This window comes from Archocentrus centrarchus, chromosome 13 (genome assembly GCF_007364275.1).
Source record: "Archocentrus centrarchus isolate MPI-CPG fArcCen1 chromosome 13, fArcCen1, whole genome shotgun sequence".
NCBI classification, from domain to species: domain Eukaryota; kingdom Metazoa; phylum Chordata; class Actinopteri; order Cichliformes; family Cichlidae; genus Archocentrus; species Archocentrus centrarchus.
This window is the reverse complement of record NC_044358.1, coordinates 22,285,148-22,297,750: the sequence shown is the minus strand read 5'-3', so window position 1 is coordinate 22,297,750 and position 12,603 is coordinate 22,285,148. Positions and strand designations below refer to the sequence as shown.

Sequence of the window (12,603 nt, the reverse complement as noted above, 5' to 3'; positions counted from 1 at the left end):
AATAGATGTGTTTCACTTTGAATCAAACATTCATACATGAACAATTACAGTAGCAAATAATGCATAAATCTAAAATCAGAATCTACATTAAATTGGATCATGTTTAACAGTGAAAAGTTGTAAATATTTTATTTAACTGAGATCTGAAAAAAGAATGTATGTGTATTAAAGGTGCGTGGATTGAGTTTGCTTTTGGAATATTAAGCATTTCTAAACCTCTGATATACTATGATTGATTCTTTTTCATTAAATATTTCTTGGTGTTCTTCTCTGGCTTGAACAATAGGATAAAGCACTTCGGAGCAAACATACACAGCATTAATCCAAAGCTGGAGGCCAGAATTGCAAAAATCTCTACAACCACAGTGAATTTCCCAGGGGAACTGACATATGCTGGGATAAAAGTGATCCAGACCGCACAGAATATCAGCATACTGAAGGTGATAAGCTTGGCTTCATTAAAATTATCAGGTAATTTGCGGGCTAAAACAGCTAAAACAAAGCAAAAGGCAGCAAGCAGGCCTATGTACCCCAGTACAGCCCAGAAGCCAATAGCAGACCCTAATGCACATTCCAGTATGATTTTGTCCTTATATGTGGATAGATTTTTCACAGGGAATGGGGGGCTACATACCAACCAAATAGTACATATTAAAACTTGCATAAGGGTGAAAGACAAAACAGTCATTCTTTGCTGTGGAGGACCAAACCATTTTGTCACATTGCTACCTGGACGTGTAGCTTTAAAAGCTATTAAAACCACTATAGTTTTCCCAAGTACACAGGAGATACAGAGAACAAAAGTGATACCAAATGCAGTGTGACGCAGCCTGCATGACCACTCAGATGGTGCTCCAATGAAAGTTAATGAACATAAGAAACACAGAGTCAGGGAGATGAGCAACAAGAAGCTCAGCTCAGAGTTGTTGGCCCTGACAACTGGAGATGTTCTGTGACGAAAGAAAACGATCAGAGCTATAATGGTCAGACTGGCACCGAGAACTGAGAATGTACTTAGGATGATTCCTAGGAGGTCTTGAAACGCAGAACGCCACAGCCCTGCCCATCAGAAGCTAGAGGCAGGCAAAGAGAGCCCCAGGAAGCCCAGGCCGCCAGCAGCCCACCAAGACCTACGAAGACCCGCGGCCACTCATTCCAAAGACATCCGCACACCCACCCCAGCAGACAGGGGAGGGAGGTCTCGGACGGAGCCCCCCCGTCAAGGAGCAAGGGCACCAGAGAACCCGAGGCAACGAGAACCCAGCCCCCCCCAGCGGCCAGCCCCCTGCACAGGCCGGCAGCAGGGCCCCAGGGCCCCGGCACCCGAGGACCGCCCGAGCCCCCACAGAGCCCCCCCCCATACCGAAGAGGCCAACGTAGCCCCGCGCCGCAGCCCTCAGGGGAGCAGGTCACCACCCACGCCAGAACATCCAGCCCCACCCAGGAACCCGGAGGTACCCACACCCCAGGGGGGCAGGGGGGGAAGAGGCAACCAGCAAGGAGCGGCCAGGAGGCAAGGCACAGGCCCAGACCCAGGTCCAGCCAAACATACAACCCCACGCACTCCCACAAGAACACCCATGTACACATATATGCACAAATACATATATGCACAAATACATATATTTACGCAAAGTTTTACAAAAGTCGAACAAACATTTGATTTATTTAAAAAAAAAAAAAAAGGCATAGTTCAGTGGTCAATATGGATATGCATGAAGAACTAAGGATGTGATTAACTAAAGATATAATTAAATAAAAAGCAGGGTTACAATTGTAAGAATGTTTTCAGCTGACCCAAGTTTTTATTCTTGCAAGAAGTAACAATAATACTCAGTAGTGTTGTAGTACTCGAGATCGGTCTTGGTATCGAGACCGCTTTTTGATGGTCTCGGTCTTGTCATGGACTCGACCACATTTGGTCTCGGTCTTGTCATGGACTCGGACCTTGCGGACTTGGGATTTTATTTCAAGACCAGTCAAGACCACAGCTGTGGAAATATCACTAAATTGCCAGATTACTGTCCAATTTATTTGTTAACATCTTTGCTTTTATTGGATGCAAAATGTACTGATTCAAATCCAACAAAGATTGCGCTCCTCTGCCTCTCAAAGGAGCGCACCTTGCAGACTCCGCCCCGGCTAGGTCGCTGCTATTATCGTTGCTTACGCCTGTATCATTTCACCGCAGTTTGCAATCTGCCACAGAGCACGGACAGTTTCATTCACAATGTGTACGTTTGATCTCACTATGGTCATGCGTGTGCTGCATAAATCGAAATAACCGGCATGAACATGAAGAGAAGTAAGAGGGAAAATGAAGATCAAAGGAAAATTTCAGGCTTCCAATTCAACTAAAAAATCCCAGCATGAAAGGTAAATACCAACCATCATGTATTTTGATACACAAGCTAAAAATTTAATGCAAGTTTTTAACGCAATTTGATTATTAAAAATCCTCGACACAAATTTGTTGCTTTGATGTTTCGTTTCAACTATGCAGCTCAGGTGTCTCCGTGTAGGCGGAGCATTTCCTCCACATTAGTTCTCCATCGCTGTAACAGATTTCCGTCATTTGGAAAAGAACAAAAAAAAAACTAAAAATGATCCTTTAACACGAGTGGATCGCTGAGATGTTTCTCCACGTCCCCACTTCTCTGTGCTGTGAGTGCGCATGTTTGAATGTGTGTGCGTGTGATGCGCAGAGGATGTCAGCTGTTATTTTTTCTTTACGTCAGCTGTAGCCACCAGAACAGACCTATAACTAAAGTGTACTGGGGAAAGGGGGGCTGCCATTAGCACTAACAGTCATTCAGTTACACAGTGGAAGGGCACTCTGGGACACATTAAATGCGTGATATATAAATGTAACTTTTCTGGATTATATGCAAAAATGTTCATTCTATCGATCTAATAAGGCCTGATTTAGAGTTCTGCATTGATCCTTTGTGCATAACTGAAAATCCTCTCTGAACCAAACCTGACATGCACCTCAAGAAATGTAACTACACGTCCAAAAAAACTGATGATGATGATAATGATGATACTTTATTGATCCCACAATGGGGAAATTACAGTTAACAGAACACCCATCCAAGAAGACAAACAGAACAATCATTACTGATTACTGCTTTCCAGTTACATCTTAGGCCCCATCACTCAATTAACAAGTTGGAGCGGCATTTAGAGGTTAGCCTTAGCTTACTAATTAGCGTTAGCGTTAGCGCTGGGGTGAGAAATATTTCTTGCTAGAACCCTAAAGTTACCATGGCCACCACCAATGGTAACGGCAGAGAAGTAAGTAAGTGCCTGGTGTTCAGAGAACAACCTGGCACTGAACACCATGAAAACCAAAGAGATCATCAGCGGCTTCACGAAGCACAGGACTGACCCAGCTCCCGTCTACATCAACGGCGAGCGTGTGGAGAGGGTCCACACCTTCAGGTTTCTTGGTGTCCTCATCTCTGCTGATCTCTCTTGGTCAGATAACATCACGGCTGTTATCAAGAAGGCTCAGCAGCGACTTCACTTCCTGAGGGTCCTCAGGAAGAACAACTTGGACTCAAACCTGCTGCTGACCTTCTATCGCTCATCCATTGAGAGCCTGCTGACATACTGTATCACAGTATGGTACGGCAGCTGCATTGAGGCAGACAGGGTCAGGCTTCAGAGGGTAGTCAAGACAGCACAAAGAATCGTTGGCTGTCCTCTCCCCTCCCTGTGTCATGATCCTGGGCCGGTGGCCCAGCGTTTTGAGTTTTCTTTTGTGTAGCTTTCTTTTGTTGTATTTTTCAGGTTGTGTTTCTTATATATTGTTTTGAGTATGCTGTTTAGTCTCCCTTGTTTTTGTGTATGTTCCCTTAAGTTTTCAGTGTTAGGTCTGCGTCTGTTATGTTTACTCAGTTCCTGTTTTATTTTGACGGTCTGTTTCCTGTGCTTTGTGTTTAGTTTTGCTTCCCCTTGTCATTAGGTTCATTTGGTTCACCTGTCGTCCCCTGCTGTTTCCACTTGCCCTAATCCCCTTCTGTATATTTAAGCCCTTTGTTTTCCCTCTGTTCCTTGTTCGGGTCCTCGTCAGTTTTGGCCTGTGTGTTTTGTCTTCGAGTTCCTAGTGTCTGCTTTTGAGTTTTCTGTTTTGTAATTGTTTGAGTTATCCAATAAACCTCCCTCCGAACCTGCTCTCGCCGTGTCCTGCACTGGGGTCCTCCCTGCCTTGCCCGCACACAGCCGTGACACCCTGATGGACATCTACACCTCCCGCTGCATCAGCAGAGCCAGGAACATCATCAAGGACAGCTCACACCCTGGCTTTGACCTGTTTGACCTGCTGCCCTCTGGCAGGCGCTACAGGTGCATCAAAGCCAGAACAAACAGACTCAAGAACAGTTTCTTCGCCAGAGCAATCACCACCCTGAACTCTCACACTCACCCACCGTAACTGTGCAACACCCACATCTCTGTGCAATATTATATTATTCATACTGAACAATATCTAACATTCCTATATTGTGTAATATCCAGTATTCATTCACTAGTGCAATATTCATTCACCAAGTGCAATATTCATCATCTTCATTATTATATGTATACACTTATTTACTTTTCTTACAATGTACAGATGCACCAATGTATTTTTTTATATTTTTTATATGTTCTATTTTTTGTATATTTTATACATTGTTTCTTTTCTGTATATTTCTTGATTATACTAGATTATATTTTATTTTTATTTTGGTGAGTTTGATTTTCTGTTGCATGGCACTGAACAGGAGTAGCCCTCCAATCTCATTGTACATCCTGTATAATGACAATAAAGGCATTCTATTCTATTCTATTCTAAGTTGTTTCTCCGCCATTAGTACATTGAGCTAGTGGTGGGCAGATTGATCCTAATATCAATAATATGGATGCCAGCATTGGTATTGGTATTGATCAATATCAGTGTAATGAGATCGATACTTTGGCTTCAGTTTCTCTCCTGTATGTAGTGCTGTGTTTTCATCAAAGATGCGAGCTAACTGTCTAAGTGTTGCTCCTGTCACAGCACAGAGCAGGCACACTTTGCTCCTCCCCTCCCCAGAGTGTTTTGTTATAACATATTTTATTTGGGGAAAAAAAAGGATTTTGCTATGAAACATTTAAATCAAATTTAAATTTAAATTTGTAGAAAATTAGTGAATGGACATTTTTTATTAAATTTTATTGTAATACTTTCTGAACGATCTACCTGGAAAAAAGTTTGCATTTGTTCTTGAGTGATGATTTTGTACACTTAATTTATGAAAAAAAAAAATCCAGACATCAATGTATGGGGAAAATTGTTTTGTTAATATTCTATTGTTTCAGAACAATAACTTTTATTTTGATAAAGTATTTTCTACTTACATATAAACTTTGCCCAGTTCAAACCTGGGTTTTAACTAATTAATGATCCAAAGGAAAAAAATCTCAAACCAGTTAAACGTCATGGAAATTCTTCATAATTATTAAAAAGTATTGGTATCAGTATCGGTGATAATGGCCCTGAGTTTACTTGGCATAGGATCGATACCAAATCTTGAAGTATCGCACACAACTACATTGAGCAGCATACACGAGGAGTGATTGACAGTGCTAAGACCCTCCTCCTGGCTCTGATTGATTGTTTTTGACTGGGAGCAGTTCAAGGAGGAGGTGGAGGAGCTCCATGGTGACAGTTTTAACAAATATGTAAAAACCAGATTTTTTATAAAAGTTACATCCTGCAGCTTTAATCTGTATAAGATTAAAGGCTTTAGTTCTTACTGTCGATAGCTATGTGGTTTTGAAAAAGCACCCATTTTTACAAAGATTGTTGGTTTAAAAACAACACAACTTTATGCATTGTTTATGAAAGGCAGAGAAAAGTTAAGACTATTGTGATGAACTATGAATAATTGTTTTACATTCTGTGATAAATGATGGAAGTCACCCAGGAGTAGTAAATAAAGATGGTTATATTTATTTGAGCTGTGAGTGTTTAATATCAAGATGATTTTATGGGAATGTGGATCTTTCAGATCAATTTGAGAAGTGATTTTGATCATGTTTCACATTTTATTGGGCCATGTAGCGTCAGGCACTGGTCTTGGTCTTGTCTCAGTCTCGCCCTCCCTCGGTCTTGGTCTCGACTGGTCTTGGGCCCTAAAAGTCTTGGTCTTGTCTCGGTCTCGCCCTCCCTCGGTCTTGGTCTCGACTGGTCTTGGGCCCTAAAAGTCTTGGCCTTGTCTCGGTCTCAATACCCTCTGGTCTTGGTCTTGTCTCGGTCTCGGGTTAGGTGGTCTTGACTACAACACTAATACTCAGACAGCTTCCTGAGACTGCACACTTGAGGGAGTTTCACCAAACACTTTATACACATTATTACATCTTAGGTGTGCCTTTTTACACAAAAGGCACCCAGGTGGCATCCTAGTCAGATGCCCGGAAAACCACAACTGGCTCCTTTTGATGTTGAACAGTAGCGGCTTCATTCTGAGCACCTTCCGGATCACTGTACTCCTCAGCCTAAGGGTCAGCCACCCTTAGGAGGAAGCTCATTTCTACTGCTTGTATCCACAATCTCATTATTTCACGCTCAGCTCCCTCTTTACCATGGCGGATGGGTGCATGGTCCACATCACTGCAGCTGCAACCCCAATCAATCTCCCGCTCCTCCACTTGGGGCAGTAACTTGTCCCTGACCCACAGTGGGCACCCCACCCTTTTCCGGCTTACGATCATGGCCTCAGACTTAAAGGTGCTAATTCTCATACCTGCTGCTTCACACTCAGCTGAGAACCACTCTAGAGCAAGCTGAAGACCACCACCTGATGAAGCCAACAGGACCACATTATCCACAAAAAACAGAGATGAGAGGCCACCATGACAGAAGCCTTACAGGGACTGAATGGCCTGTAACAATAGACCAGACACCCCATACTCCCACAGCACCCCCAACAGGATGCCCGAGGGACACGGTCAAATGCATTCTCCAGGTCCACAAACACATCTAGACTGGATGAACAATCACACACACTCGAATATCCTTCCGAGGATAAAGAGCTGGTCCAGAGCATCGCTTTCCCCTCCTGAGTTGCCTGATGGTTTACCAGAATTGCTTTGAGGCAGCTAGAAAGTCTTCTTTTATGGCCTCACCGAATTCCTCCCACAGCCGTGTTTTTGCTTCAGCCACCAGCTGAGCTGCGTTCCACTTGGCATGCCAAAACCCATCAGCTTCCTTTGCAGTCCCACAGGCTAACCAAGCCTGATAGGACTCCTTCTTCAGCTTGATGGCTGCCCTCACCTCCATTGTCTCCTATGACAAGCACCAACCACTTTGCAGCCACAGCTCCATGCAGTAGCCTCAACAATGGAGGTGCAGAACATGGTCCATTTAGACTCAATGCCTACAACCTCCCTCAGAATGCTGTTAAAGTTCTGCTGGAGGTGGGAGGTCAAGGTTCAGTTGAAGCTCTCGCAAATTGGGGCCAGTCCAGGCATTTCCATTGCACCCTCACTATATGTTTAGGTGCACCAGGTCTGTCAAGCATCCTCCCCCACCACCTGATCGAACTCAACGCTAGATGGTGATGGTTGACAGCTTAGCTCCTCTCTTCACCCAAGTGTCCAGAACATATGACCCCAGATCTGGTGATACGATTACAACATTGATCATTGACCTGCAACCTAGAGTGTCCTGATGCCATGTGCCCTTATGGATATCCTAATGGTAGAACATGGTGTTCATCATGGACAAACTGTGGTTTGCACAAAGTTCTGATAAACTAGGATTGAGCTGAACACCACTCGGGTTCAGAACAGGCAGACTGTTCCTCCCAATCGCACCCTTTCGTTTCTCACAATCATTGCCCTCGTAAACATCGCAGTCTTCCAGTAGGATGATGGAGTCACCAAACAGAGCACACTCGAGCACTCAGAATTAGTCTGGGTACTCAGAACTGTTATTTTCTGTATATGCACAAACAACAGTCAGAACCCATTCCCTGGCATGAAGGCACACAGAAGCGACCCTTTCTTCCACTAGTGAAAACTAGAAAGTACAGGAGTTTTCAAAGGATCATACAGGAAATAAATATTCAGGAATTATTCTTTACAAACCAATATTCAAGAAATATATCATAATGTTATTATAGAACATATAAAGTTCAGAGTTCTGTTGAAGGCAAATGAATTGATTTAAAAATGAAAATTTGCTGATATACAGTTTTTCAAGGAAAACATGGCAACAGTTATTAAAATGTACAAGAAAGCATATATAATTTCTCAGCCTGATGCACTACATATGAATTTACTTTGATTAACTGGAAATGCTGGGATTGTGTAGGCCAGATTAATACAGTACCACATCAACCTTTTTGTTGTGTTCCTCAAATGTTACTGAAGAGATTTCTGGTGGTGTGGGTGCATTTCTCTGGTTGGTGAGATTCGACAATCCTCACAGGAGGTCACTGCTGTGTACTTGCTTCTGATTTACATCATTATCACTCAAAGCACCATCCACATGAATGAAAGGTTTCAAGGTAGAACATTGCATGACTAAAGGATTACAGTTGTTCCAGACAAGTGTATAAGAGTAAGCTATGACAGACCTTACTCACTTCACATTAAACTTAGATTTGCACTTCAGGGCAACATGTTCCATGCAAATGGAAATATTAGAAGCAAATGTATCAAAACACTGAGAAATGACTCTACAACAGGTACATATATTAGGTAATTTTCTCAAGAAAAAAGCTGTAAATATTTAAGATCTTAAAAAATATATTATTGACACTGAACATGTAAGATTTCAGTGTGTTGTTGGAATATTGATCATGTCTAAAGCTCTGATAAACTAGGATTGATTTTTGCTCATTAAATATTTCTTTGTGTTCTTCTTAGGATTAAACAATATGATAAAGCACTTTGGAGCAAATATACACAGCATTAATCCAAAGCTTGACGCCAGAATGGCAAAAATTTCTACAACCACAGTGAATTTCCCAGGAGAGCTGACATATGCTGGGACAAAAGTGATCCAGACTGCACAGAATATCAGCATGCTGAAGGTGATAAGCTTGGCTTCATTAAAATTATCAGGTAATTTGCGAGCTAAGACAGCTAAAACAAAGCAAAATGAAGCAAGCAGGCCTATGTACCCGAGTACAGCCCAAAAGCCAATTTGAGAGCCTAAAGCACATTCCAGTATGATTTTCTCCTTGTATGTGGTTAGATTTTTTATTGGGAAGGGAGGGCTAAGTACCAACCAAATACTACATATTAAAACTTGAATAAAGGTGAAAGACACAACAGTCATTCTTTGCTGTGGAGGACCAAACCATTTCATCACATTACTACCTGGAAGTGTTGCTTTGAAAGCCATTAAAACCACCATAGTTTTCCCAAGTACACAGGAGATACAGAGAACAAAGGTGATGCCAAATGCAGTGTGACGCAGCATGCAGGACCACTCAGATGGTGCTCCAATGAAAGTTAATGAACATAAGAAACACAGAGTCAGAGAGATGAGCAGCAGGAAGCTCAGCTCAGAATTGTTCGCCCTGACAACTGGAGTTGTCCTGTGATGAAAGAATATAGCCGCAGTTATGATGGCCAGACAGGCACCAAGAACTGAGAATGTAGCTAGGATGATTCCTAGGATGTCTTGAAAGGAAAGAAACTCCACAGGCTTAGGAATACACGTGTCTCTCTTTGCATTAGGCCAGAATTCTTTGTGGCAGGGTAAACAATCAGGTGAGTCTAAATGAAAATAAATGAATTAAGAAATGTAAGTTCTTCAGAACGGCACATATGTACAATGAAAACATTTTACTGACATGAAAATCATGTCATTTTACCTGTAGTATTACTAATCTCTCCCTCAGGACATGGTATGCAGTCATAGCAGCAGATGGGTTTTCCTTTCTGCAGCACTTTACGAGTTCCTGGAGGACAACTGCCTGTGCACACTGACACGGGCACCTGTCAAAGACATTAATGCAGCATAGTAGATGTAAATATTGACTATACACCTGTAAAAATCTTATTTACTAAAGTTTACTTAGTAAGATTCCTGTCCTTTGAGTCATTACTTTCGTGATACCCTCCATCCAGGTTATGTTTCTGTTAATCCTGAACTCCTGGCCCACTGGCAGTGATATATCATACATTCCTACAGTTACTATCTCAGTGATGCCACTCTCACTTTTCTGCCAGTTAACCAGCTCATAAATAGCCACAGGATCTCCAGCAGCATTAAATGACACATCATAACCATTTTGGGAAAAATTCACTTTTTTCAGCTGAGTTAAAACCTATGAAAATGAATTAAGACAGAAAGGGAGAGAAGAAGAAAAATATGCAGTTTTGTGTTACTGAAATAATTTTTTTTTACATTTTTTTAAATGTATATAAGAGGCAACAAAAGATATTGGCACACTTATTAATTTCAACTGACCTGTTTGGACTCTAACTTGGTTAGTTTGTCACACTTTGCTGTGGCATTTGTCCCCTGACACACGGCATTATGGATGGCGTGTGCTATTGCATACACAGCCTTGTACACCATGTTAGTAATTCTGAGCTGAGATGTGTCAGTGTACTGACTTTGGAGATTCTGTACGTCTTCAGTTCCATTACACATCTTCTTGTCTGTATCAGCACCTAAAAATACAAAAAGACAGAGCAGATGGTTTCAACACTGAAAGTTAGACTAGAGTTCAGACATCTGTTTGACAAATTCAGCAAATTATATTAGCACCATGACTCATATTTGTAAAAACGTAAAAATATAGAATTATATAAAATCTATAACACCTGAACTAAGTCGCATGAACTTGACCTGAATAGTTATCATAGCAAGTGAGAAAACAATGCAGACACCTGAGTTCACTTCATATTTGCTCATTATCAGTAGTTTTTGAATGAACATGGGTCAGCTCATGAAGCAGCAGTGAACTTTGTAACACCAGAGGATTAACAAGATAATTTAAAAATCAAGAAAATGTCCTTACTGTGTTTCAGTGTGCATTTGAATGCATCCTCCCAGAACTCAGAAAGTATTTCAGAAGCAGCCACTTGAGAGGGAGAGAGACTCAACAGGAAGTCTCTGAGACCTGGGATTACAGATGTCTGAATCCCAAATCCAATGGCCCCAGCACAGAAACCGAACCGTGTCAGTTCTGTGGTGGTTACCCATGCCTCACTGCCTATCCACTGCCGAGGTGGGGAAGGCTCATGTGACAACTCCTCCAACAGGATTGTCATGTCCCCTAAAGCTGCAAACGCCACAACAACCACAGCTGTAGATCTTGAGAGACAAAACTGTGCATTAGAATTATTTCTTTACATCATCCCATCATGAAAGGTTTATTTTGCCAACAGTAGACTAATCTTTACATAATAAATATGTGTGATAAAGAAACCTGCGGATAACATCTGCTACTTTCTGAATCTTGCTCTGTGGATCCGTCCGATAAAAAGATACAGTGTATTCCACGCAGATCCCCTCTTTCTGTGCTGCTTCTAGAAATGATGCCATGCCATTGTTTCCATAATCCGAATCTGACCTAACAGCACCTATCCAAGTCCAGCCAAAGTGTTTTACCAGCTTGGCTAGTGCTTCAGCCTGGAACTGGTCACTGGGGATTGTTCTGAAAAAACTTGGATACTGCTGTTTGTCAGACAAGCATGCACATGTGGCAAAGTGGCTCACCTAAATCAAAAGAAATCAAACAGTGTAACTCTGAAAGAACTGCAAAATCAAATATTATGCACATTCATGGTTCAAATGTAAAGTTTACCAGAAATGCAAAATATTTACTTGAGGAATATTAAAGGAACTGATGACTCGTGACATGCTGATTGAAGTCGTAGACCCAGAGTCACCAACAACAGCCATCACCATACCAGACTGTGAGCAGTTGTTACCGGTAGACAACACAGAGTCAAAGGTATTCAGAAACTGAAATGCCACATGCACTGCCACAGGCACTGATGCACATGAGTCATAGATCTTATAACCTAGCCTGATTCCAGGCAGCAGCTCTGTGCTGTTGTTAATCTCTTCTATGGCAAAGACCATTGCACGTGAGAAGTGCAGCTCACTGCTGATAATGCTGCAGACAGTTGTGTCACTGTTAGAATTTAGGCTACAGATTTAGGTCAGGTTTAGTTTCAAAAGAAAACATAGTGAGGAAGACTTCAAGGTTTAAACCATGGTTAAATAATGACTACAGTTTATCTGTGGATCAAATGTACATCAAAAGACTTTCTGACTAGTTAAATTCCCAAAAAGATTATTATGAGAAATCAGTGACAAAATATAGATAAAATTTTTTCATTTCCTATTTCATATATATAAAAATGATGCACTGTATCATTACTGTTTTTAAAACACCATGAAATTACTTTAAATAGTATAATTACCAACTACTATTTGCATACTTTTCTTGATCTTTTCAGCACTGCACAAAAGCAATGTAGCATCATACATATGAAGACATTTTTATTCTTACACAGTACAACATGCTTTCATTACCCTCTTCTTCCACTTACTGACCTTCCTTTACATTTCACTGGCTCAGGCATGCTCGTGTAGTTATT

The 12,603-nt window shown here is 41.6% G+C and overlaps 2 protein-coding genes across 2 annotated transcripts; both read right to left on the bottom strand.

Annotated features, from left to right (window-relative positions):
- Positions 1-226: 226 nt before the first annotated feature.
- On the bottom strand, positions 227-4,248 carry LOC115790450 (extracellular calcium-sensing receptor). Its single transcript, XM_030744265.1, has 2 exons — positions 4,176-4,248; positions 227-1,035 (listed from the first exon to the last, which is right to left on the bottom strand). The coding sequence occupies exons 1-2, from the start codon at positions 4,246-4,248 to the stop codon at positions 227-229; spliced, it is 882 nt and encodes a 293-aa protein (XP_030600125.1).
- A 4,606-nt stretch (positions 4,249-8,854) lies between these two features.
- On the bottom strand, positions 8,855-12,603 carry LOC115790003 (extracellular calcium-sensing receptor-like). Its single transcript, XM_030743635.1, has 8 exons — positions 12,560-12,603; positions 11,822-12,116; positions 11,424-11,713; positions 11,013-11,308; positions 10,457-10,662; positions 10,092-10,313; positions 9,858-9,981; positions 8,855-9,759 (listed from the first exon to the last, which is right to left on the bottom strand). The coding sequence occupies exons 1-8, from the start codon at positions 12,586-12,588 to the stop codon at positions 8,855-8,857; spliced, it is 2,367 nt and encodes a 788-aa protein (XP_030599495.1). The 5' UTR covers positions 12,589-12,603.

What these genes read in the sequence shown, in the direction of transcription:
- LOC115790003 (XM_030743635.1), bottom strand. Translation starts at nt 12,588, where the DNA reads ATGCCTGAGCCAGTGAAATGTAAAGGAAG. An exon ending in CAAATGCACACTGAAACACA is followed by an intron (nt 10,663 to 11,012) that starts GTAAGGACATTT and finishes TTGTATTTTTAG; the next exon opens with GTGCTGATACAGACAAGAAG. An exon ending in CCAAGTTAGAGTCCAAACAG is followed by an intron (nt 10,314 to 10,456) that starts GTCAGTTGAAAT and finishes TCATTTTCATAG; the next exon opens with GTTTTAACTCAGCTGAAAAA.
- LOC115790450 (XM_030744265.1), bottom strand. Translation starts at nt 4,248, where the DNA reads ATGTCCATCAGGGTGTCACGGCTGTGTGCGGGCAAGGCAGGGAGGACC. An exon ending in GCAGGACACGGCGAGAGCAG is followed by an intron (nt 1,036 to 4,175) that starts GTTCGGAGGGAG and finishes CTGCGTTTCAAG; the next exon opens with ACCTCCTAGGAATCATCCTA.